The sequence below is a fragment of the Cnephaeus nilssonii genome, assembly GCF_951640355.1.
Source record: "Cnephaeus nilssonii genome assembly, chromosome: 21".
Taxonomy (NCBI): domain Eukaryota; kingdom Metazoa; phylum Chordata; class Mammalia; order Chiroptera; family Vespertilionidae; genus Cnephaeus; species Cnephaeus nilssonii.
In genome coordinates, this window is record NC_137092.1 from 3,507,034 (window position 1) to 3,534,448 (window position 27,415).

The window sequence follows — 27,415 nt, forward strand, 5'->3', positions numbered from 1 at the left end:
AGCAAAGGACATTTCAAGGCAGAATAGAGCGGGAAACACTGATGTACTTCCACATCCTGCTGCCAAGATGACCTCTCACCCACAAAACTAGTCACATCAAGTTTCACTTTACTCCAGGGCAGTGGCTCTCAGCCTTCCTACTGCTGCCACCCTGTAATACAGTTCATGTTGTGGTGACCCCCAACCATAAAATTATTTTCGTTGCTACTTCATCACTGTAATTTTGCTACTGTTATGAATCATCATGTAAATATCTGTGTTTTCCGATGGTCTTAGGCTCTACAGCAGCCCACAGGTTGAGAACCGCTAGCAGGGTCGCCTAAGACCATCGGAAAACACAGATTTTACACTACAATTCATAACAGTAGCAAAATTACAGTGATGAAGTAGCAACGAAAATAATTTTATGGTTGGGGGTCACCACAACATGAGGAACTGTATTAAAGGGTCATGGCATTAGAAAGGTTGAGAACCTCTGCTCCAGTGGATGCAAATGCCTAATCATGCCCTCGCCCCCTCCCCTCCCCCTCCCACGTGAGCTAGATCTTGCTCAGCTGGCTCTCTTCTCTTTGGTCTTGAATCTCACTTCCCCGACCCAACACTGGGGGAGTGGGGGCTAGAAACTCTGATCTGCTTTTCCATTTGTCATCTCGCTTCGGTTTCCACTCTCACACACACACTGCAAATCTTGACCTTCTCCGTCCACCTGGGGACACTCTGCCCTTCTTTCTTTAAAAAAGAAAAAAATCAATTGCATGTGTTACAAGTTACTAAGCTCCAAGGTGCATCCGTGGCTGCGAACCACAGAAACGTGCAAAGGCCACGCAGACCAGACTCGGCGGCCGGCACCTCGCTCCGCTGTTCAGAGAAGCAGAAACACCACCACGTGGGGAGCCCACACGTGCAGGTCAACAGGAACAAACCGAACATTCCCCTCAAGACCTTGCAGCAACAACAACAACAAAACACACGCCCTGCCCCCAAAAATTCCCCTTGCCCATTTTGCAAACAAAACAGAAAAACCAAACAGAACCAAATCAAGAGCGGACTGGAGCACTTGCGGCCGTTTGGAAAGAAGCTGTCACCATTTTATAGCACTTTTTTTGGTCATTTTAGGCAGCACCACTGGACTTGGCAAAAGGAAAAGTCCTTGTGGAGAGCGCATAACATTTACACCATGCACACCACGGCAGCGGCGCGAAGGGTGCAGGTCCCGCACCGAGGCCACCAGCCCGCACCAACGAAGGCTAAAGCCCTGCCGCCGATGACCAACCGCTGTCACGCTGCCGACACGCGCCAGCTTAGCCTCCAGGCCCCGCAGTGCCGAACCTCCGTTTCCAAACACAGAACCGCGCGGCGGGAACCACGTCTCACACAGGACTGACCTTCAAACGCGGTGGGCGAGGCTGCCAGGGCGTGTCCCAGGACCTCAGTGTCCCCCCAGACTCACCGCTCTGCCCTGAACCTCTATAAGGGCCACCCCTCCACCCGGCTCTCAGGCTCTCAGCGGGGCCAGGTCTCCTGCATTCTCCTAAATGGTGAGAGGTGCGTGCCCGTTAACCCCTGAAGCGCCGGTGCCCGCTGCGTTTCGGACCCTCGACCACAGCCTATCCAACAGGCCGCCCGTGCCTCGGGGTGGGCTTGGCAAGCTCTGCTCAGGCCCGGACATATCGGGGCATTCTGGGCAGGAGACCTGCACCTGGAAAGGGATCCCATCTGGTGTCTTGGCCAAAGCGAAGAAGTCCCACTGGTGTCGACGTTCCCTTTAAGACAGAAGCGTGCCGTTTCCCAAGTCCCGGCCAGAGAATCACCTGTGGGGTCAGGGCTCGCCCTGCGCCCAGGGCCACTGGGCAAGCAGGCACGGACACGCGGAACAGGCCCACGGGACTTCCTCCTGACCAGTCTGTCCCCATCACCTTTCCCCAGGGAGCGAGGTGGCCGCAGGGGCCCAGGTCCCGTGAGAAGGACTGCCTGGGCTCCCCATCAGGGCCAGGCAGGCGGGTGTGGGCTGGGTGTGTCTTTTAAGGGAGAGCACAGGGAGCTGGATGCTGTTCCTCTCACCTGTGCTTCCACCACGTTCACAGGACACACAGGCGATGACTTGAATTCGTAGGCACCCACACAATACATGGCTTTTTTAAACAGCGGACACTACCGCATTCTGAGATTTCCAGCCCTAAAGTGGTCAGGTCTGAATTCATCTTAAACACAAAAAACCCAGAGTTTGAGAAGATGTGTCAAGGAGGCATTCACTCATGTCCTCAGGAAAAAACCTGAGTCCAAACAATAGCGGTTTTTAATTCTTGCCCCTTGACCTTTGGTTAACAATGAATGTTGTTGTATGTAAAAAGAAAATAGTTTTGACTTCCTTTTTTTTAATCTCTTATAAGAGAAATGATTGATTATAATCCATACTCAGGAAAAACTAATTAATATACATTAAGATTCATTAGGACTTAATGGTTCTGTATAGAGTTTTAAAATAAGAATTCTTATCATTCTAAAATAGTTTTCTTCAAAATGTATTTAAATCTAGGTAAGTAATACCCAGTTAAATTAATATGTGGTATGAATAGAAGAGATAGCAAAAAAAAAAAGTGCCTTAGAGATTTGTTTGGACCGTATTCAGTCTCATTTTACAGACTTAGAATAAGCCTCCGGGAAAGTGTACCATCTAAGTTGACATGAGTGGTTAATACAATGAGAGTCAGAACCCAGAACTTGCAACTCCAAGTTCACAATAGTAATTCTTTTCCCAGAGGTCTACTTGTTTCTTCTCAGACCATACAATAATCTCAAATTATCTTCCTGCATATAAGCCATATACCTTTATTTTTTTTCCTGAGGAGACTTCTCACAGATAGCACATCATCTGTCATTTTGAAAATATAAATTTAACAGCTGATAGCTGCATTTTGAAAATGAAATGTATTTTAAAAACATTTACTTTATAATTATTCGAAGTGTGTGCACACATTTTTGGGGACACCCTATAGTGGCATACCTTGACAATGCTCCAGAAGTTACTTTTATTTTTTTCAGAAAACTAAATTAAAATGGATGTAGTAAGTCCATCTCCTGTTATCTATTCTTTATAATATCAAATCCACTCAAAGTACTGTTGGTAAAATTCTGACTAAGGGAATGAAAAGTCACATTGAAATCAACATTGCTATTCCATATATTTCTCACCAAATCTACCAACATTTGATAAGAAACCCTATATCTTTAAAAATATAATATTGTAGTAAGAAAACTCAATACTGACTCTGAGTCCTATCATTCAGTTTCAACATAAGTGTTGAAGGATTTTGGGGGGAGCTCTACACTTATATTAAACATTTATATTTTTTAAATTTCAATGTTAAGTTCTTTGTCTAAATACAATTAAGCTATAAATGCTCTATAGAAGATTCCACATTCTTTCATCCACCTCTGCCTGGTTTTAATCTTTATTTCCTTCTCTTTAATATTTCATCTTTAATTCCTTCTAACCTTTATTTCCTTCTCCTTAATACTCCATCTTTCATTCCTCCTGGTTTTAATCTTTATTTCCTTCTAATTCTTGTGCTGTGCAAACAGTACCACATGGGGAGTCTTTCTCTCCCCCAAGTGCTTTTCACTGTCACCTTTTGCACTGAGTTTCAATGTGTGGATCTGGGGGATTTTAGTCGAGAAATAAACACTCCTCTGGTGTGCACATAATTAAATATTGAACAACCCCTGCATAAAATATATCTTCTAAAGGCCAATCTTATGATTTAGAAAAGTTAAATACATGTAAGGAAAAAAGGAATGCAGGATTCATTCTGTTTATAACGTTTCTTGTTTCTGGTCTGTAATTTGGTCCTCACTCCAGGTTATAAGCATATATATTTTTTAAGTTTTCCGAATACAAGGTATAAAATTATATTTGCATTGCCTGGGACATAAGAAAGCACAATATGCCATTTGGTGAACAGAATTTCTTCAGTGAATTTACATTTTTGATATAACGGATACAGTCACTGACACCACTGAGTGAATTGTAATTTACCTTTTCACCTTTAGAGCCCTTGAGACCTCTGACACCATCTGCTCCCTGTGGAAAAATTAGAAAAAGTAAATGACTGTGATATTTTCCATCGAAGTTAAGTGATGTGGGGAAACACAGCATTTACCTTCACTCCTCTGGGGCCGGGGTAGCCAATCGGACCCTGTGGACCAGGCGGACCCTGAAACACACCGATTGCAAATTAAGTAAGAATGCATTCAAAGTCCTGCTTATGCTATAATTTTACCAGATAATCAACAAGAATATGCTCTTTTTCTACTGTGGGCAAAGATTTCTTGGGTTGTTTATTTCTAAAGCCAGAAATGATAAATAAACCATGTGACTAGCCCTACTTATCCCAAACTTATCATGTCATATATTCATGCTAAAAATAAGATAAATATTGTGAGTATGTGAAGTAATATAATAATTATACATAATTAATAACTAATTTTCTAACCCTGAAAAAATATCTGATGTCCTCAGTGGCTATAATAGACAATTACAGATTAACTAAGAGGATCAATCATTTCTAACCAACAACTCTGTATAAATTTGTAGCATTCACATCATTAAGAATATGATCAAAATGATGTCTTTTCCACAGCTGGTTTCATGGCACCAGTCTACATAAAGGAAACAATATATTATATGTAATATATAATTTCTGCAGGAATGCTGAGTATTTTAATAAGAATCCAAAACAACTCTAAATAAGAATGATCCTGCCCTTGCTACTATAACCCCAAATAGTATTAACATTGAATAAGTCTTATTTAGATATTTTGATAATTGTTGCTCTTACAATCCATCTGCGCTTCCTTAAGAGTTGCCAGAAAGTAGTAAGTGACGATGAAGTTTGAGTGACAGAAACAGTGTAACGATACTCAGTAGTTCTGGTCCAAGTTCACTATCATAATTCATGGTCATTTACTCCACATTGACTACATATGCAGAATGCGGATTTATTTCTGACCATGAGAACATTTTTAAAAAACAGCAAATGCAGTCTAACAAAATGGCTAATACAAAATTAAAAGTTACCTAATATGTATCTGTTTATTATAACCTAAACAAAAGCAATTCTAGGAACCTGCCATATTTAAATGGTAGCAAACATTCTTTTGGAAATGAAGACATGTTTACAGGTGGAGATGAATTCGTTTCTGGTCCTTATTGTCTAATAGCCATGTCCCTAAGCAATCATGTATCACATATGTGTCATGTATGCATCGCGGAGATGATGAGCGTAGGCATGTTCTCCAGGAGGGGAGGGGAGGGGCATTTCCATGGATACTTCGTAACATACCAGAGCACCCTTATCTCCAGACTGGCCTTCTTTCCCAGGATGACCCTATATTTAGCAAAAAGATGTACTGGTAAGATGAAAAATGAAAGGCAGTTCATGGTACTATTACATTTTATTTTCAAAATATTGAGATATTACTTGTTATGTTTCAGAACAAATGGAACATTTTGCATCAGTGTGCATGGCCTTAAAGAACATTGAACACTGTGGCATTTTGGATAGGTGCAAGTTTTGTCAGCATCATCATGTATTTGAGAGAGCCTGGGAAAAACACATAAAATGATACATATTTGTATTCATCAATAATTCAACCTCAGTGTCAATTCGTCTTACATAATTCGTCAGATTTCAGTCTGACTTCTATTTTGCATATTGATCAATTAATCAGACATGCATCTTCAAAAGGGAACTAAGGCATGTGGGTGGGACCTTGAAAATACAGCAAGATCATAAATAATACTAATAGTGTCGATAATCAAGTTATTGAAAATTAATAAATAAAAACATGCAGCTCCATCACAATTATAATCAATAAGCACAAGTAGAGGCTGAAAGACAAATGTACCGTAGCTCTGAGTGAGAACCTACAATACATAGAGATGGAAGAATATCTGACTTCGGGTGGTGGGCACACAGGGCAATATATAGATCACGTATCATAGAAATCCACGCCTGAAGCCTGTATGATCCTATTCACCATGGTCACCCAATACATTTAATGTAAAAAAAGAAGTTTGAAGAGGAAAAAAGAAGCATCAGTAACAAATTCTTAAGAATAACAACTGTAGAGATTACAGAATTCCATTACTGATTGCTATGCAATAAACATTGCCATTTTTTTTTTAGAAAAGGAGGGAATCCCTGGAGCTGAGCAAATTAACGAATGGTGAGGAAGCCCAGGGGACTCTCGAGAAACTTGTGCTTTGAAAAGGAAGAGGGGATGGGGTGCTTTCTGTGGAAAGGAAAGGCCGCTGTGAGGAAAGGGGTGACGGTGGAAGGCTGAGGGCCTGGGGCAGAAAGGGGCGAGGCGGGCAAGGGGAGGCTCTGAGCTGGAGCACCAGGCTCTCCGAAGACCCCTGCGCACCAGTCAGGAGATGGGCCATGTGGTCGTGACCGTGAAAGGGGCTGGAGCGCCATGTTTGATTTCTGGCTCAGTGAGCTCGGATTCCTGAACGCATAAGCCACCTGGAAGGCCCACGGGAGGCTGTCTGGGACGGGAACACATAGAGGCTAGGGGGCAGGTCACTGTTACTCACAGGAGGCCCGTCAGCACCCGGGAGGCCCGCGAGCCCGGGTTTGCCTTGAGGTCCCTAACCAAACAGAGAGAGAGAGCGTGTTAGTTTCCAAAGTGAAAACGAGGAAAAGGCTGACTTTGTACATAGGAATCTACTACTAATACAATTTTTTAATTTAATCTTTTTATTGTTTAAAGTATTACAAATAGTAGTACATATGTCTTTTTTTTTTCCAATTGACCTTCCCCCAGGCTCCCCTACCCCCCAGCACATGTCCTCACCCCCCTCCCAGTGTCTTGCGTCCATTGGTTATGCTTGAGTCACTGGTTTTTATATATAAGCCACAAACACGTAAATGCTTTTGAACATATGATGTAGAAGAAATAGTACATAGAGATAATTAAAACCAAACTCAGCAGATGTGAAAAGAAACATGCTAATTTTGGGCCTGCTTACAAATCCTAAATGTGTCTTTTTATTTAATTTTTTAAAAATTTATATTTATTGACTGGCAGGAGGCAGCTGGTCAATGATTCTCTCTCACCGTTGATGTTTCCATCTCTCTCTCCCTCTCCTTTCCTCTCTGAAATCAATAAAAAGATATATTTTTTTAAAAGGACAAGGATATAGCAGGAATCCTAGGTGGTGGACATGGCTGAGGTGTTTCCATTCGCATAGTGTTTAGGAACGCCATGGCATTCATGTAGACTGAGAGCAAAGAGTTTTACAAGACCTGACTTAAATCTCTACCAAACAACAAAAGATGAAAGATAACCTTTAACTTGAGCAATTTAGATTTCATAACTGAGGTTAATAAAATCGCATTGAAAAGTTTCACTCCCCCTCACTAATGTGCAGTCACATGTGGCTGAGGAATTGAAGATTATGTAAGAACTATTATAAAACACAACATTTTCAGTGCAAGTATTTTGACTGTCACTGAAATTATCGTTTGCTACCTTATTTCTTAGGAACAAAATGTAGAGGTCTAATGCAGACTATTCCGTTAATTGTTACAGATGGAATACTTCTACACATGACAAGGACCCTGTGGGCGTTACTGCACGAATACTTCATTGTTGCTACATATTTAAGGGGACACTACGAATATTCAAACTCTTGTGCCAGCCCTGGCGGGCAGCTCAGTTGGTTAGAGTGCCATCCCCATACACTGCGGTTGTGGGTTCGATCCCTGGTCAGGGCACACGTAAGAATCAACCAATGAGTGCATCAATAAGTGGGACAACCCATCAGTGTTTCTCTCTATCTACCTCCCTTCCTCTTTCTCAAACCAATTTAAAAGTTGATTGTGGCATGACTGTAAATTTACTAAAGATCATTGACTGTAGACTTAAAACGAATGCATTTTTATAGTATGAAATTATACTCCCATTAAAGCTATTTTTTAAATTATATGTTCATAGAAATTAAACCTATACATAAGGGGGGGAGGCATTAGAAAGAGCAGCTGACGCTGCTGTTACGACAGTGGACGTGGACAGAGAGCAGCACTGAGGAAATCCAGCAGAGACGATCAGAAGGAAAAGACATCGCTTTCATTAAAGACTCACTCTTGTTTTGATCCAGGCATTGGGTTATTGACAAGAACATCATTTGTCATTTATATACAAGAAGCGGTGGCAATGATAACTTCACCATTTTCCCTTAATCAGATCTTGCCACAAACCCTCTGTCACAAGCAAACCTAATTACATTTCTTTAAATAATGAGAATGAGGAGAGAGAGAGAGAGAGAGAGAGAGAACACGGACGCACACCAGTGCCATTCTGAAATTAATGTAGCTGAGCATGTCACATTTGGAAACTATCCAAATGGAAACCCTGAGGCATGTCCTCACTTTCAGTTCGGGGGCGTATGAATGACTCCACACTGTACCCTCGTGGTTCAGCCCCAGATCAATTCCTTATGGCCAAGCCCCGGAGATGTCTTATCAAAAACACCCCCTGAGGTCGACAGCCCAAACCGCCCGCCAGACATCACTGGGCGGACAGAGAGACTCACCTTCTCACCGGGAGGACCGATGGGGCCTTGCGGGCCCGGGAGCCCCTGTATCAGAAGAAAGCAGGCCACGCGTCAGGTCACCTGGCAAGGACCACTTGGCAGAGCAGTGAGTGATGAGCCCTCTTTCCCAGGAAGGGGGTTGGGGCGTCTGCTCCAGCCCCCGGGGTCCCCCGGAAAGTCCCGGGACGCTCTGAGCCCCTCTGGGCCACGGGGCTCTCCGCATCCTGTTCGGCCCCCCCTGCAGGTGTGGCTCATCTCCCCACATCGCGAGCACCAACGCCCCACGTTTCTCTTGCAAGAAGGAGGCCTCGGCGGCACATTTGCTCAACGTTTTTGTTTTTAACTTACTTTTTCCGTCACCGTTGACATGCAGTATGATCTGGCATGAAGTCTGGTGCACAGCACAGCGGTCAGACCATCGCACACACTTGGCAAAGTGCCCCCCCCGCCCACTTCCGGTGCCCACCTGGCCGCGTGCAGCCACTGCGTGTACCCACGGTCTCCCCTGGCGGCGCTTGGCATCCCTGTCCGGGAACTGCCCACGTGCGCCTCTTACTCCCTTCACCCTGGCCACCCAGTCGTCCCCCCCCCCCTCCATCCCCCCCGCTCAAGTTTTTCTTTTTTCTTCTTTCTAAGGGGAAAGGGATTGTGTTCCTCCTCTCACACTGACAGCTCTGGGCTGTAAGTGGACACTCTGCGGCTGGGAAAGGCACCTCCTCACCCCACCACCTCAGAGGAGCTGCCGCTCACACTCACCTGCGGCCCGGGGTTCCCCTGCTGACCCGGGGGCCCGGGCTCCCCCTGGGGACCCTGCGTAGGAAAACACACAGAGACTGTAACAGCCATTTCGCATCACACGTGTTTGTTTTTCTTCTCGGTTGAAACATAGCCCCCACATCAAGTCCCCCTATAGACGGTCTGGAAAATCTTGCAGAATATGACCGCCCGCGGCATCTAACGGACTTCGCAAATGCTGTCAGAAAGCTCCATTTCCGATCTAGCCGCAGCAGGAGTCTGAGTCCCGGGGTTTGGCAGGGATGCGTTATTTTACGGACATTTATACGTACCATGTTGCCTTTGGGTCCTTGGGGGCCGTCTATCCCCGCGATGCCCTTCAATGAAAGAACAAAATACAGGGCTATTCACCAGCTGAGATGCTACACGGGAACATCAAAAAGACTAACCTTCTCATAGCACCGCGCCCTCAGCCCAGGGGGACTCAGACTCAGCCAGGATGAGTGAGGAAGGAGAGAGCTGTACCCTGGCCATCTGTGCTCACAGAGGAGAAAACCCAACTGCAGCCCCACTGGGCCGGGGATTTGATGGGAAACATCACAGGAGATCAGATAAACTCCGAGAGGAGCTGCTGAGACTGACCAGCAGCTGGCTGGGTCTTGGAGCATACACGCTGTGGTCGCCAATATTTAAGGGTGCACTAACTGCAGACACGCAGCTCTTTACTAGCCCTGGGCCGGTAGCTCGGTGAGCTGTCTGCTGAAGGCTGTCCAGCCGCCCAATGTCAAACCCAACCAGCTTCCCGAGAAGCCCGGCACTGGAGCAGTACTCACAGGCTGCCCGATGGGTCCTGGCGTCCCCCGCGGCCCCAGCAAGCCCCGTGGGCCCTGGAAGGAGACAAACAAACAAACACAGGCACATCCTCCTGAGAAATGCGCTCCCAACAGGCCCGCCTCTGAAGACATCTCAATGTCAAGTACAGAGTAAAAAGACCTGACGACCTCTCTGAACTCGCTGGAAGTGGCATTTAAGCCCATTTTCCGTGACACATCGTCAGTGTTTATACTGATCCGGAAGCCGGAATGGATGGCGGTGAGTATCTTTGTTTCTGTCAATTTCCGTAGGAACCACTGGGGATATTTTTAAAATAAGACATAGCTTAATGCTTTACGTATGTCACTGCTGGGTCATTTCTGACTGGAATGGCAGCACGGAATCGGATTAAACCTTACGTTTCTGCTCCTCACAGAGACGGGTCCCTGGTCCCCTCTGTTTTACATTTGCGTTAAGTCCATCCTGAGAGAATATTCCCGGAGGGAAAGAAGCTCTATCACCTGTGCAGACAGGTGATAGAAGCCCTTCCCCTGAGATGTTTTAAAAATTATTTTTGTTTAATCCTAATCAGTGTTCCTCCTCTCCCTTCCCCCTCCTCCATCTGCTGGGGTTTCCTCGCTTTGAAAAGTCAACACAGTAGTTCACGGTTTCTCATATTCTCTCAGCTCTCATGCCGTTGGGTCAACAGGCTCTATGAAGTGGCAAATCATTTCTATGTGAAAGTCCAGATAAAGCAGGACACAAGAGAACCATTATTTTTTCCCTAAATGACTCCTTGCACAACAAGAGTCATATTCTTGTATTAGGTGTACACAGACATGCCCCTGCGCGGGCTTAGGGCTGCCTCCAGTCTGGTTATTTGATGAACTAGCGTTGGGTAAAGCTTTCCAATTCATTTTCTTTTTTTTTTTTTTCATATATTTTATTGATTTTTTACAGAGAGGAAGGGAGATGGATAGAGAGTTAGAAACATCGATGAGAGAGAAACATCGATCAGCTGCCTCCTGCACACCCCCTACTGGGTATGTTCCCGAAACCAAGGTACATGCCCTTGACCGGAATCGAACCTGGGACCCTTGAGTCTGCAGACCGACGCTCTATCCACTGAGCCAAACCGGTTAGGGCCCCAATTCATTTTCATTAGTAAAATTCAGTGGAAGAAAGCAGAATCTAGCGCACTTTATTCTTTTCTCTGGCTTACTGAGCACTTCATGATGTAGTGTTTTTCTGGTAATAAGCTTCATTTATCCTAAATGCCCAAATCGGTTCTGGAGCTATTACTGATATTTAAAAAATTAAACAAAACAAGGAAACAGCAACCAAAACCAGATAAGGGTTTTTGTCTGACAAGATGTTATATTTTACATGTCTTGTCTCTCCAATGTCTAAGAACTGATACCAGAAAAACGCAATGTGTCCTTCAATTTTCTGACATAATAATTACCGGGGTAATTTGGTAATTAATAGTCACCTGCCTTTACCATTGACCTTAGTGTGCAGCCTCCCCGCTCCCCCCTCCCCCAGTACTCCTCCAAACAGGGTGTAATTGACAAAGAACGGAAGTTGCTTACGGCTTCCCCTGGAAGGCCCCGGGGTCCAATTTCTCCGTCTTCCCCCTGTCATTGCAGAATGAGTGGGAGAGGAGCACAATTAGACAATGTGTCATTGCTACGTGATCTATTCTCTTAGGTTTAATTTTAAGCATTTCCATAAAAAATAAAGTTTCACGTACCCTCATTCCGTCTTCGCCAGGAGAGCCGGGAGGGCCTTGGGGACCACGTTCACCCTAGTAAATACACACAAATGTGACTCGAACAGGAAATGAAGTAGACGGTTTAGAGGTTGGTTCTGTAGCTCTCCTACCACCCAGAACAGAGCCTTGGGCAGGAAGCCTTATGCTGTAGTGCCCTCCTCAGAGCTCCTCACAGATAAGCCATCATTTGACATGAACTGGTATCACACAGTATGCTAGGGAAATAGTCCCTTGATTTTCAAAACAAAAAGGTTTAAATTAAACACTCAAAATAATTTCCAGACATGGAATTATTATAAGGTAAAACATTAAAATATTATTTTCCTGAAAATTATTTCAAACGTGGATACACTTTGGTGATTTTAATTTCATTTGAAATTTTTCTGCTTCTAAAATAATTCATATTAAATCAGCACAACTCTAGAATACTAAAGGAATTTGGGATTTTTTTTAAAAAAGCAAAATTATGTATTTCTCTTGACATGTGGTATGCATACATTATCTTGCTAGGCAACGAGCTTTCCTTCCTTCCTTCCTTCCTTCCTTCCTTCCTTCCTTCCTTCCTTCCTCCCTCCCTCCCTTCCTCCTTCCTTCCTCTTTTCTTTCTTTATTTCCTTCTTTCTTTTTAAAATATATTCTCCAATTTACCTAAAGGTTATGCTACCTTCATTCTTAACTTCTAGAAAAGAAAAATGTAAAGATCCAAAACTGATCTTTTTTTTGGAGAGACTGACTCTGCTTAATATCCCACTAAAAATATCTCCAGGATTGCTGTTTACAATGGTGTTTATTTAGCCCTACCCAATTATAAGCTCCTGCGTTGGGTTGCAAGGTTATATTATAGCAAAGAAATAGCTGTGGTGTCTCTGTCTACCAGAACCCTCTCATTTTGTATAATAAAAGAGTGTCCAGTATATTGTTATACTAATAACAGATTGTCTACAAATGTCTTCCTTTGAGTATATTTCTACAAGTGGAAAATGTAAGGCTAAAAGAAAAATTAAGGCAATTATAAAAAAATGGGAGGCAAAATTAAATCCCTAAATTATTGTTCTTCTATAATTATATTTCTACATACATGTAAATAAAAATTCCAGCTCAACTTATGTTTATATAAAATGAGTATTTTAAAATCTAAAAACAAAGAACTTATATTAGTACTAGAGGCCCGATACACGAAATTCGTGCAAGGGGCTTGGCCCTCGAAGCAGCGGAGGCTTGACTCCGCCCTCACAGCCATGGCTTCATCCGGAAGGTTGTTCGGAAGGACGTCTGGAAGGTCGTTCAGTTGTCTGGTCTAATTAGCATATTATTATAGATTGCATATGTAACTCTATCTTTCTTTAAAAAAATCCTTTATTATTCTTTTATCAGGTAGGTGTCATGACTTACTAACTGGATTTACAAATAGTAAATTTCCTTCTATTTTCCTAGAGTTTATCAATTCTAAAATATTTCCTAATATTCTTGTATTATCTCTATATAAAAAGTAACAGAATGGTATGTCTTACCCTGTGACCTTTATCACCTGGTAGACCTGGAAGTCCATCAAATCCTCGATCCCCCTATAAAACCATCATAAACATTATCATCATCATCACCATCATTATCTAACGTCATCATCATTACCATCTTCATCATTACTATCTTCATCATCACTATCATCATCATCACCATCACTATCACCACCACCACCACCACCACCACCATCATCATCATCATCATCACATTTCCAGTTTCATTCTGTGGGATAATTTCACTGTGAAATAGTCTTTTATATCAAGAAAGATATTTTAAAACACAAAATTGTGAGGGCTGAATGGACATACAGGATCTGAATATATAATAGCAGCTGAGCTCCTGACCTTTGACCCAGGTTCTCCTGGCATTCCTCTTCCTCCATCAGCACCTGGACGACCCTGATAATGCCAAGAACATGATGAACCAAAAGCTAGTATTTCCCGACTAGCACAGAGGAGAACACGACAAAAGAGCCGATGACTTCAGCATCCCTCCAGGAGCCCCGTGGAAGCCAAGCTTACCCTTTTGCCAGGTTTCCCCGTTGGACCAGGTGGCCCCTGGACACCGCGAGGACCCTGTGCCAAAGCATCACAATTAATCCATTTTCTAACGTTCTTCACCAATAAACTCAATCACATTGACAGACACGGTTTTAAGAGTTTATATCCTATTAACTTTACCTCAATCATTTTTTGAATACCTTTTTCTCTTTATTTTATGTCTTAATTGGTTTAACACAAGAAAATCAGTTCTTATGCAAAAATCCAGATAAACTAAAAGTGAATCAATTTTTCTAAATGACTTCTTGCAGAAGAGTCGTATTATTTTATTAAGTTTATATAAACATGCACCTTCGTTTAAACAAAAGGAACACAGTAATATTTTAAACATTTTAAAAAATCCTTAATTTTTTTCTTCCCAAAACCTGAGGGTTTTGTATTTCCCTGGACTTAAAACACTCCTAACCCATCCATCTCATTCCTCTTTTGTTTCAAACACCTTTCCCTTCATTTTTGGCAGTTCCTCTCCTAGGTATTCTTTTATTTCATTTTTCACACTGGATTATAATTGCCTATTTTTCACAGTTGACTCTCCCATTGAGTTAACTGTTGCAGTTTTGGACTAAATCTCTCTTTTTCTCCTCTATACTCCTCTAACTCAGCGCCATGCCTAGCACAGGTTTTTCTCAGTCATCCGTAGAATGCTGGAGGATGCCTGGCAATCCCTAATGCAAATTACTGACTGGCACCATGCCTTGCAGAGTGAAGGCTGGATACTCAGTGTGTTTCTCTCCTGAATCAGTACAATGCAATGTTGTATCTACATATGAAGTCTCCTGTGGAGGTAGATACACATGTTTTTAAAAATAAAATTATACAACTAATCATAGATCAAATGCAGTTCCAGTATAAATATTACATAGGCTTTTATATTTAATTAACTATAAATATTTAAAGTTAATTTAAACAGTATGCATATAATGTGGTAGAAAATGTAGCGCATTTAAAATGACAAATAATTTTATGATCACTGTAAAAATACTGATTATAAAAATTATAAAGTTAAGAGTGTCTAATACTTAGAGGTTAAGAAAATGCAGCTTTTAAAAAAATCATTGCAGAGAGAACTCTACCCTGTACCCAGCTGGCAGGCAAGGGGCAATTAATAGCAGGACAAATCTTGTTAGTTTTCAATGAATATGATCATTTGAATGTGTATCTCTTTGGAATTAAGGAATAAAAAAACAAAAAAACACAACACAAAATTCTTGAAACCTACTGCAGTGTTTTCAGATTCATCTATTTTTTTTTTTAAAGACCCGAGTTTGATTTTAAAAAGTTCTTAAACGTTGCAGAAGATTAAACTCTTTAGTTTCATGCAGCGTTATTTCAATATTTTTATGCAAGTCTCGGTTAAGCTGCAAATGCTTCCGGTCCCTTTATGGGCAGTATGGACCAAGCATCAGAAAGGACGCCGCCGCCACCTTCTGAGTCACCCCAATGCCTTTCCGGCCTTCTCTTTGTTCTCATCGCAAAGTCCGTGAGCTGTGGTGCACCCACACGGGGGTCCTGCTCAGCCACGGACAGGAACGAGGATCGATCCGCTCATCAGCCCTGAGGCCTCGCAAAGGCCCTGTGCTGAGTGCAGGGAGCCAGCATCAGAGGCTACACATGTAGTGTGTGCCGTCACTGACAGGGGGTCCGAAAAGATGCAACTGGAGTGATGAGGAACCGGTCAGGGGTGTCAGATGCTGGGGCTGGGCTGCGCATGTGACTGCAGGGTGGTGGCACCCAGACATTTTGGGGGTCATGGATCTTCATGATTGTGGTGGTGACGGCAAAGAATATTATAGGTGTTAAAAGTCAAGGTTACCGTACGCTATTTTGTAAATGAAATGACTTTAAAAAGAAGAAAACAAAGCAGTCAGTGGCCACTTGAGAACTCCTGCACTCTGACCTGAAGTTATGCTTACTGGGTACATGAAGAAGCATTCTTTTAAGAAAGGGACGCATTTTTAAAAAAAATACATCGCATTTTATTTTTCTGCTTTTTAGAATAGGTCTCTTTCATAATGTGCATATATTGAGTGACTCTATTTATTTATCTTCATTAAAGAAAAACAACACTTTCCATTTGGCACCAGGCAAGTGGAATCTAAGAGCTTTTACAAATTTCGGCTCCAGATGTTTCCATTTCTCTGAGCTGCCTCAGCTCTACAGCGGCCGTGGAGTCAGCTCCTGTCAAGTATGCCAACTGTCCGTGCTGAGAAACCAGACCACTTACTCTTCCCAGAAAGCACCTGGGGCTGCAGGCAGGGACACCACCAATAAAACCGTCATCGTTCTGCCTGCTTTGTACAATCCCAACCAGTTTCCTATTCTGCAGGGCTAACATGACAAAGCCCCTTCCCATCCTGGTTTATCTTCTTTTAATATTTGTTCAAATTAATGAAGTCATTGGCAGTCAACTGGCCACTAAGGATTTCCCAGTGAAATGAGCTGATGTGAGCTTCCAGGTAGAGTCAGTATTTCTTTACTCATAAAGCAAGCGGCAGACACTTCCATTATCCTACTTGACAACAACAAAAACGTCAAAAATGAAATAAGTGACATAAATTTTTACCTGAGGACCTGGGTCACCACTCTCCCCTTTGGCCCCCGACGAACCAGGCCCCCCCTGGAGAGAAAGAGTGAGGATGCAGTCATTTAATTGGGCAATTCCCTACCCACTCTTCTCCCACCATCGTCACCTGAGATGACTAAACATTATTCAAAATATACCTCCTCCAATTAGCACGATTGTATTAATAGGAGAACATCTCCAAGTCCTTTGAAAGGCAACTCCTCAGAATGCATCCAGGGTGAGCTCCATTGAGAAGACTATTTCATGCATAACCACACAGAAGCCAATTTCATGCAATCACATGGAAATTGTCCTTAATGTGTGCACCGTCAGGGCACTGACGGGGACACACAGGCGTTATTTATCATCGCTCTTACATGCGTCCTACAGGCATCAGGTGTGCTGAGTGCATGTGGGCAGCAAGAAGGAGGCAAAGGGCTCTTGCTTTTACACTCAGACGTTTACCGGACGCTGCATGCTACAGCAACAGCGCGTCAAGAACAGAGGCTACTGCTATCGTCGCAATAGTCCCGGAATAATGCCAATGCCTATTCTTCTCAGATTGGCCTGTGCTTCTCCTACGAGAACAAGTCCTTGTGACAAACACCTCTTACCAACATGTACCGAATGCACAAAGTGCAGCAAAAGCGGGGCACGTTAACTGGAAAAACAGAAAACCATTTTGTAAAGGTCCTGTGAGTTTTCGACATAAATAGTAAGTACTCGTTTTAAAAGCACTCATTGGGCCTCTCGCTAACGACCCACTGGGCTGGCAAGAAAGGGTCAAGTAGCCCAGCCGGCGTGGCGCAGTGGCTGAGCATCGACCTATGAACCAGGAGGTCACGGTTCGCTTCCCGGTCGGAGCACATGCCCCGACTGTGGGCTCCATTGATCCCCAGTGTGGGGGGTGCAGGAAGCAGCCAATCAATGATCCTCTCTCATCATTGATGTTTCTATCTCTTCCTGCTTCTCTGAAATCGATAAAAATACCTTTAAAAAAAAGAAAGGGCAAAGTAAAACCACCACTTTGGGGTGAAACTGCAGCATGCTCTGTTGTTTTGATTCAAACCTGGTGTGTCAAGGTCAAATCAGTAACAAATAAAAATAAACAATAAAGACTAGTTGGTTCAACCCCCTGGAAAGGTTTAGAACATTACAGCTGAACCTGGTGGTAATAGTTCCTGCATGCCATGCAAATAGACTTTGTGTGTCTAAGAAGTGAAGGGTTCATTTAAATCAAATTCATACTCGATTAATAGTGCACTGAATCAAAGCAGGAAAAAAGTAAAATTCTGCTGTCTGAAGATGTTAGCTACCTAGAGCCTCCTGGTGGCTCCAACGTAAAATAACTATTCACAGGACTCCTGAGAAGTAGGGCAAGTCAGAAACATGAACCTTCTAACCTTGAAAGGAACAAGAACGATGACTTTCAAACTTCTAATTAAGAATTCCTATAACCAAATGTCTTCCAAAGAAAAACTGGAGCGCTACATTAACTGGGACTAATAATCACTGAATTGAATGCTAGGGCAGTTGATTTCATTTTAATTAATTTGCTGCATATAAGCGTTAACCTACTCAACGGATTATAATTACTGTGCCCAAACACTACTCAGAAAATTGTCATGCAATAATTGAGAGTAACAGGACAGGGGGAAAAAACATTTTCTGTTTCCTGTCTATTTTACAAGCTAAGCCCCCATTTGCCTATTGGGAAAACACACACACACACACACACACACACACACACACACAACTGAATAAAGAATTTTTTCATTGAAAGAATATACATATTTGTCTTAAAATATTGATGTAGTCTCTATTTCTTTTTAAATTCTTAATGTATAAAAATTTTTGGACTCTAGCGTTAACAGATATTTGAAAGTCTGTTATAATTGGATGTTTTAGAGCGAAGGATACTAGAGAAAATGGTAAAAAGAAGCAATGTGACTTTTTTTTCTCTGAATACTTACCTTTAATATTTAAGGAACCTAATATTTCCCATAACAAAGACGTAAGTAGTAAAATTCATTCATCTTGAATGTAACATTGAGAATGCGTACAAGGTCGTTAATGCTTTCTTTCTGCCCACGTGACGTGACCCTTAATGACTGGTGAAAACAGGAGATGCCAATTTTCTCTGGTTTTACTGCTTCTGCTCACCACTGCCCTTACCCGCTACATATCCACTAGGCTTGTGTTTGTCTGGATGATAAGTAGGAAAATTCTTTTGGAAAAGACAGTGTTAGAGGCCCTAGACTAATATTTTTAAAGTAATACATGTCAGTGTTTCCCAAACATTCTTGACTATAGGAATCAAGCTGGTGAACTCTTTAAAATTATAGTTTGCCACTTCCAACCCTGAACCTGTATCATCAGAGTCTCAAGTTCAGGGTTCAAGAGCATTTATATTTAATGAAATATACAGGCAACCCTTCTGTGCCCAAATCTGTAAAGCACTAACATGCTTCTGGTTTTCGTTCATCAGGTAAATTGGAGTTATCACTAAGTAGCCATTAACTATTAACACTATTTCTTCCCTTGTTAAGTAGCATGGAATCTTCCATGTTCCTTATGATACCGTGAGAGGCAGAACAGTAAAAATACATGATAACACTTAATAATGCACATAGAATTACGTATAATATAAATTCTGTGGGACATATTGTCAGAACATATATTCCACATGAGCTCATATAATTGAGTGTAAAACCCTTCAAAATATATAAATGTTATGGAATTTCAAGATTGAATTAAGAGAACTGCAAATACATGTAAAACTACATAACAAACTCCTCAATAAAATACAAGTAGAAAACCATTTCACTCATCCTAATAAGAATCAAAGAGATTAAACAGAAGCCTGTGTACTTGATTAAACTTGAATAAAATAGTTTTGCTATGTGTCCACTAAGTAAATCCAAGATAAGATTTTCATGTTCAAGTCTATAATTTCTATAAATGCCTATTTCAAGAAAGCAAATCGAAAGCATATAAAATCATATAAAAGCAGAGTATACATGCCTCATTTTGAAAAACAAATATTTAAAATAGACATTATTTATTCCATTAATCCTAAAATCAATGAGAAATTGGGTTGCGATCCTACAGTGTTCTTTTTTTTCTAAAGAAAACAATATGGTTTGAAAAAAATCTGTATTTTGTGGATTGCTACAATGCTTACTATTTAGTAAGTTTCATAAGATTTGAAGATACTTTAAAAAATATTCGTAATATATTAGCAAGCTAGTAAGGAAAATCAAACACTTATTTTCCAAGAGTCTCTAAAAGACAAATAATTTCTCCAGTGTCTGGATCACTGTGTGGAATACTGCAGGCAGTCTCGAGTGTAAGCCAGGTCTCCTGTTTGCTCCTAATGTGATGGAATAATTTTCACTGGCCTCAAATACTTTTTCTTTTATTACGGAAAATTCTGTTTAGCATAAAAGCAAGTCTCAATTTAATGCAAAATTGAATTTTAGTAACTCTAAATATTATGCAAGTATATTATATTTGCATGTAGAAAAATTAGCATTTGTATATGTGACTACATTTTTCATTGTATTTACTTGATTTGAAAACTTTTCACTGAAACAAAAAAAATTCATTTCCATCAAAATTTACTGAGGACTCCATTCTAATAGATTCTTTAAATGGAAAGAAAATTAAGCATGAGTTGGTATATACACACCCTAGTGTCACCAGCCAGAGGTATAAACACTGCTTGAACAAAGCTGCCCATGGAACTGCTATTTTAGGGATTTAAACACACATCATCTTATTGGGGAACCTACCACAGGACCTGGTCTTCCGGTTAGACCCATTGGGCCAGGGGGACCCCTCAGCGCAATCTACAAAATAAAATATATCAACGTTAGGAATGTCCTACTGGACTCGCGTGTTCAACCACAATATTCATTGGCACAAGCAACCCTCACGTGACAGATGACCAACACAGGCATGATAGCTCCATGCTAGGAAGAGTGCCTGGTTACTGAAGAATCGCTAGCTTCTAGAATGACCTAAATAAGTATCAGACATTTTTTAAACCTTTGGAGCGTATACAATCTTGTATCACATACTACTAAGATTATTCAATAAAAAGGTTAAAATAGATCTTAGAATAAGAAATCTAATATCCAATATAGTTTTCTAATCTGAAGTGTACTTTAGAATAATGTATAGACCTCTCTTAAATGTACAGGTTCAGTACTCGTTGAAAATACTTTTAGGTAAACATTTTCTAGCCATATTTTAGGAAAGACTATGACAATGAAAGCCAGGTGACAAAATGCAAAATTGATCAAAAGAGTTATGGTGATACACTTCTTTTGATAAATCTCAAATTTAATGCTATATAGAAAAATACATTTTTTTCTGTGAAATCATAGGCATGGGAGACAGATTACATGCATTACTGACACTGACAATTAGAAATGTGAAATTAGCATACTTGAAAAGCTGGAACAAGTAGAGTACAAAGAATAAATATCTGATAGATGTTAAATTAGTATGGTGTGCGAGTTTTGAATATTAGTGATTCCAAAGGTGAATACTTAGATTATCCAAACAGATATCAAAAACAATACAGTAATAGAAATAATATGTAAAATCGTATTAGAAAAGTGCACAAGATGAAAACGGTAGGATCTCCAAAGTTTCGCTACTGACTCACCATGAGATTTTTGACAATATACTTCTTAATCCTTGAGATTAAATATCTGAAAAATTGGAATTATAATGCTTGCTACCTATTTCCAAGTAGGTTGCAAGGACTAATAAAATGAGGAATTCAGTGGCCTCATAAAATGTTTAAGCTCAAATAATTACCTTAAATTTGTTCAAAGTAATACAATTTACAAGATAAATTGTAGGAATCATTAACAAATTATTTTCAATATTTTTATATTTGTTTATGGTAAGGTCTAGTAAACGAATAAATTTTTCATTTCATTATCTTTATACATGATGTCACCACATAATGGCATATTTCTAGGTGAATAGATTGATAAATATGTAAACAAATATATTGATAATGAATTTAAACTTATGTTTTCAGATATTTTATACAGTCAGATTTATGATGATAAACAATGTTATCACATAGTAATTTATATCACTTAGCAGGTGGGTACCCACAACCATACCAATTTAGCCCTTTATTTCCTTTCTTCTTTAAAAAAACTACACTATGAATAAAAATATTATATGACTTTCAACTCTTTCCCAATCCCTTCTTTGATTTACTTATGTATAATGTGATTGCAATAAATCTAATTATTACCATGGTAGGAAGAAGTGAAAGATAGAGAGTGCTAGGTATAAACCCACCAGTACTCTTCAAAACAAACTGAAAAATGTGCATGTTATCACCAGAGTTATCTATGGCAACAGTGCAAGGGCCAGTCAGTGAATGCTCAATCAAGGATAAAAAATCCTAGTGGACAAAAGATACAATCTTAGCATTTTCCCATCTATATGTAATATTCTACTCAACAGTAAGTATTTTGTTCAAAATAGTAGCACCCTCCAGATGCATACACAGACTCACTCACACACACACACACACACACACACACACTCATTCACACACACACACACACACACACACGTGTGCACAATTTAGCATAGAATGGGGTTAGGGGGATACCGGTTCGTTCTTCTTACCCGAGCCTGCTGAAGGATCGCCTGGGCCTGCGCCTCCTGAGCAGACACCACCGGGCCTTTGGAGCCATCGCCGCCATAGCGAAACTAAGCGCAGGTCACACGAAGAAACTCAAAATTAGCCTTTGCTCAGCAGGGGCCTTAACTACTAGATAAAAGCCACTGACTTAAAAGAGCGGGATTTTACAAAAGTCCAAGGTCACTCCATCATGGACCATGATGCCTAGATTTCTTTATTTTTTTAGAAAGTCTCCTTCTGTCCAGTATGCAAGTTCTCTAGACCATTTTACCACTCGTAGAAGAGACTAGAGACTTCTTTCCACTGTTAAATGCCATTATTTCTGAAAACTCTATCAGGCGTTTTTCATGTGCACATATGGTACCCATATTATTCAATCATTTGTAAAAATCCCAAATGCACAAAGTCGGGGGTGGTCACAGGGCCATTGCTATTTTGTTGAGTAAAACTTTGGAATCACTGTGAACACAGTGGACTCGTTGATATATGTTTATTTTGTTTAACTTTTCTTTACTAAAAACCGATCCTACTTATATTCCTCCATAAAATTCTAAAGCTTCTTTTAAATTTTAACTTAAAATGCAGCATGAGTCAATTTCTCACTATGTAATTATTACTTGCAATTTATTGCATTTACATAAATAAATCATTTTCCCCACAGAGGCAGGGCAGCATTAAAAGGCAACTCATGGTAAAACAAATAACTTTTGAGCAATGAATAGTGACACTAGAGAGATATCTGTTTTCAAAAGTATCAACTATTGTCTATATGGTGAGAAACAATATATTAATATTATGTTAACACATGAAATACAGATTAATCATATGACCAGGATAAAGCACATGATTGGGGCTATTAAGAAAAAACTCTCAGCTTTGTTGTCAAAAGTGTAATCAAATCCTGAAGCCTTAATTCTAAAGTAGAGATCGATATTTACTAGATGTCCCTTTCAGTAAAATTTATCATAATTCCCAAAGGCTGCTTGATTTTCTACCTCATAGGATGATTTTTAGTTGACCGCTCTGTAATATGGTCCAACAATAGTTTTCAGAAACAAGATGACAAATGTTAAGTCCTCTTTATAGCAACAAGAAAGAACATACCGGTAACATCAACATGGTACCAGGAGGACCAGGTAGGCCATCAGCCCCTGGTAAGCCAGGACGTCCTGGGGGACCCTAGAAAGTAAATAAAATCCTCAAAATTAATAAATGAATGAAATAATCAAATTTATTAGAAACTGAATAACTGCCAATAAGTCTACATTATCTCATTGGCATTTGTCCTTTCCTCCTTCGTTAATCTCCTTTTAGTAAGCATACCTAGGAAGAATTGTATTTCATTATACCAGTTAACATTATTTTAATAATGTGCAAAGTTATAGGCTACACAAGGATGGTCAAAAAAAACCCCCAAAAACAGAGGGATGGAATTCCGCATGAGGAGTTTGGGGAGACTTCACATAAAAGTTCTGTTCCACCATGTGACCCCAGGATGTGATGCTCATTATTAGCTCACACTCTACCAGCCTCCCACTAAACACCCATGGCAGTTCCTGGAAATTTTGTCTGAATTCAAATTGAAGAACTGAATCTAAAGTAACGGGCTCATGTCAATATGGAAATTGGTAAGTTTTCTCACTCATTATCACATAGATAACATGCACGTTCTTTACCCTCATTTTTAAAAGTATAGTTAGAAAAGTTAACCTAAATGTTGCACAACATTCAATGTATAAACACCACCCCTCCGCAGTGAGAAGAATAACATGTTAAGCTTGTAGGATATATTTTAATTTTTAATCTACGTTATATCCTTTAGTTCTGAGGAGGCCCTTCACTTACCCTATCGCCGGGGTCGCCAGGGGGTCCAGACGGGCCTTGTAGACCTGGAGGGCCCATAAGACCCTACAGAGGAAGAAACCAGCATCTGAGTCAGACTCCTGCTCTCATTAGGATGCAGGCAAGCTCATCCAAGCAACATCAAAGAAGAGCTCATTTATCTTTCATGAACATACAGCTGTCTCTCAAACAATCGCCCTATTTATCTTCCTATGAACAGGCAACATATAGGGGCCACTTTGTGGCTATCTGGACGCTTCCTCTAAGAAGCTGCTCTCCCGGTGGAGGCAGACGGTCCAGGGAAACACGGGGAAGGAGAACTCCCCAAGGTCACGTCCCTGAGGCAGATGTTGGTCCCGAGTCTTACGGAAGAAATGGTAGACTCCTAGGATTAGACCTCAAGAATGTGAGAGCAATGTGGAAATGTAGGCATCATTTAGCCTGGAGGCATTCTCATATTTTCTTTTATGGGTAAAGTATTTGAAGGCACCAGTATCACATACTTCTTTCAGATGACGAGATTTTAATTAATCCCACAAAAGAGAGAGGACGTCAGAACAAAGCCAGATCAGCACAACTACCCGAGAATAAAAACACGGCAGTGCTATCCGCCTCACAGGGGAAGGACGAAAGGAGCTGGTGGTCACTCCATTCAGAAACACAGACCAGGCAGCTACAGTCTCTTAGAACCCTGGGCCCCATTCACTGAGATACATCTACACCTTTTCCATAAAAATAGCCACGGCTTTTCTTTTACTTGCATAACTTTCCGGTAGAGGTTGAAAATGAGGTTAGATGCAGAGATATTTAAGCAACAAAAATATTTAAAACACAATATATTTCCACTGCTCTCAAAAGAATCTCAGAGGGAAGCCGGGGGTGGGTGGTGGGTGGGAACAGATCAACCAAAGAACTTGTATGAATATAATCATAACCCAGGGACACAGAGGATAGGGGGGTAGTGGCCTGGGGCAGGGGGTGAGGATGGGCTAGGAGGGGCCAATGGAGGAAAAAAGGGGACATCTGTAATACTTTCAAACAATAAAGGTGTTTGTTTGTTTTTAAAGAATATCATTTGGATAGCCAAATCAGAAAGCAATTCAAGGCCCAGGTCCTCTGAACAAATATTCGCCTCTATAATAAAATGCTCAAATTAGTCTAAAATATGTCAATTCAATAATGTAGCAGAAATCTTATATCTGATTATTTTAAAAAATCAAGACAAAAATAATCGTAAAACATGTCCATACCGCAGGTCCGGCTGGCCCGGGTGGTCCTTCGATCAGCATTCCCTGGAATAAGGAAGAACAGGCTCTTTTCTAGGGAAAGTGTCACCGCTCACCTTTTACCTGACTGGCTCTCCGAAAGCATTTTAAAAAGGGAATTCTCTGTTTCCACCACGTAAAACCAATCACAGACACTTTTGCCTGAGGAAGGGCAGAAACTCAAATGATAGAAGACATGGTCCCCGTCCTCAGAGAATCTATGGACTTGTGAGGAAACATATAAATATTCCGATCAGGAACATGACCAGGGGAATATGCTAAGTGATTCCAAGAAGAGGAAAACAAAGACATGTGACCAAGTTGTCCCCGGCTCCCGGAATAATTCCAGGCGCAAAGCAGGGACGACAATACTGGTTGTGTGAATGAAAGAATGGAAGTGACACCCAAACACTTTCATTCAGAAAAGGGGAGGAAAGTCCAGACAAAAGAATCTGGATAAACATGAGATAAGCTCTGAAGTACATAAGAGAATATAGTACTATTTCAGCATAAGAACCCAGTTCCAAAACGTTCATGATTCTACTGCTGAGAATTGTTTTGTCATTTTTAAAAGTTGGTTGTAAATGTTCATAACAAGGGCAAAGTCATTCGGAAAACACACATTTTTTAAAGCCTTTAGTTAGCATGTGGCGTTGCTTTCTCAGATTTTGGAGAAATACAGTGGGTAGCCAATAATGTCCTCATAGGTGTAGCGCGTTCATTTTTATTCACCCACCATCTTTTTTTAATGTTTATGTCATTGTAATTTCTGAAATGATATGCATGACCGTGAGCCAATGATTGGACACACTGCTTTAGTTCTAATGCAGTAGTTTTCCCAAGGTGTTCAGCAGGTAGAGCATTAGTAACACTGCTTTCCGGAAAGAATATGTTTCTTACCAATATCTTGAGTGGTAAGAACATTAACATCATTTTAAAAGTCATGTTTGGAGTGAAATGGAGCCTTTTTGTTGGGAGGTAAAACTGAACTGAATTTTTTTTTAAAAAATCTTCACTTGATTAGCTAATGTTATTTGGCTATGAAACTTACTTTTTTCATACTTATTTGTATCTATGTCAAAAAATATGTCTAATAATGTCCACTCAGACATAAGAGGAGAAATCACTGGCCTGGAATCCAGAAGAGCTCAAGTCTAGTTACAGCTCCACCTGCAAACATTCACACCCAAGGGAAGCACTTAAACCCCTCGAATCTCAGGTTCTTTGGTTGTAAAATGAGGGAATTAGACTAGACACATTTCAGCCACTTTCAAATCCTAAAATTCCATAACTCTATATTTTTTGGTTTATTGAGATTGCACTTGCCAGAAATGGCCTTACCAACTCAAGTTATCTGGGACAAATTATATACACATTTGGACAATAGAATTTTCAATGAACATAGTGAAATAACTACCAACCTTTACAATGTATTCACACCAGTACTTACAGGTTCAACTACCGCTGGTTCTCCTTTCTGTCCTTTTTCCCCGTATCCGCCATGGCCATTTATCTGTTGAGTGAAAAATTCAAGCAGCCTGTCTTTAAGTAAATAAGGCCATTAAGTCCTTTTAAATATATATAGTATATACATACAGTATATGTATATACTGTGTGTGTATGTGTGTGTATATATATATATATACACACACATATATATATACACATACACACACAGTATATATATATATATATATATATATATATATACACATATACACACACATATATATATACTTAATAATTTCAGAAAGGCAGGAAGAGGGAGAGAGAGATCGAAACATCAATGATGACAGAGAATCATTGATCGGCTGCCTCCTGCACACCACATACTTGGGACCAAGCCCACAACCCGGGCATGTGCCCTGACTGGGAATCAAACCGTGACCTCCTGGTTCATAAGTCGATGCTCAACCATTGAGCCACCTCAGCCGGGCCAGTATTTTTAATAAGGCAATTATCTAAATGTATTTAAAATAACCTATTAAAGTGTGTTCTTTAAATAGCCACCTATTCAAGGTTTAAATACTGAAACTATAACATAGGAAAACATAATGAAC

The 27,415-nt window shown here is 40.7% G+C and overlaps 1 protein-coding gene across 2 annotated transcripts in view; it reads right to left on the bottom strand.

Moving 5' to 3' along the window:
- Positions 1-27,415, bottom strand: part of COL11A1 (collagen type XI alpha 1 chain) — a 142,650-nt gene that overhangs the window by 65,565 nt on the left and 49,670 nt on the right. For both annotated transcript variants that reach the window (XM_079760721.1, XM_079760722.1), the window contains 20 exons: positions 26,806-26,868; positions 25,341-25,382; positions 24,094-24,156; positions 23,353-23,427; positions 22,233-22,316; positions 20,360-20,416; positions 16,566-16,619; positions 13,964-14,017; positions 13,787-13,840; positions 13,433-13,486; positions 11,901-11,954; positions 11,740-11,784; positions 10,168-10,221; positions 9,667-9,711; positions 9,356-9,409; positions 8,600-8,644; positions 6,599-6,652; positions 5,343-5,387; positions 4,161-4,214; positions 4,037-4,081 (listed from right to left, as the gene is read on the bottom strand). In XM_079760721.1, the coding sequence (XP_079616847.1) occupies positions 4,037-4,081; positions 4,161-4,214; positions 5,343-5,387; positions 6,599-6,652; positions 8,600-8,644; positions 9,356-9,409; positions 9,667-9,711; positions 10,168-10,221; positions 11,740-11,784; positions 11,901-11,954; positions 13,433-13,486; positions 13,787-13,840; positions 13,964-14,017; positions 16,566-16,619; positions 20,360-20,416; positions 22,233-22,316; positions 23,353-23,427; positions 24,094-24,156; positions 25,341-25,382; positions 26,806-26,868 (1,095 nt within the window). The remainder of the gene's footprint in view (positions 1-4,036; positions 4,082-4,160; positions 4,215-5,342; positions 5,388-6,598; positions 6,653-8,599; positions 8,645-9,355; positions 9,410-9,666; positions 9,712-10,167; positions 10,222-11,739; positions 11,785-11,900; positions 11,955-13,432; positions 13,487-13,786; positions 13,841-13,963; positions 14,018-16,565; positions 16,620-20,359; positions 20,417-22,232; positions 22,317-23,352; positions 23,428-24,093; positions 24,157-25,340; positions 25,383-26,805; positions 26,869-27,415) is intronic.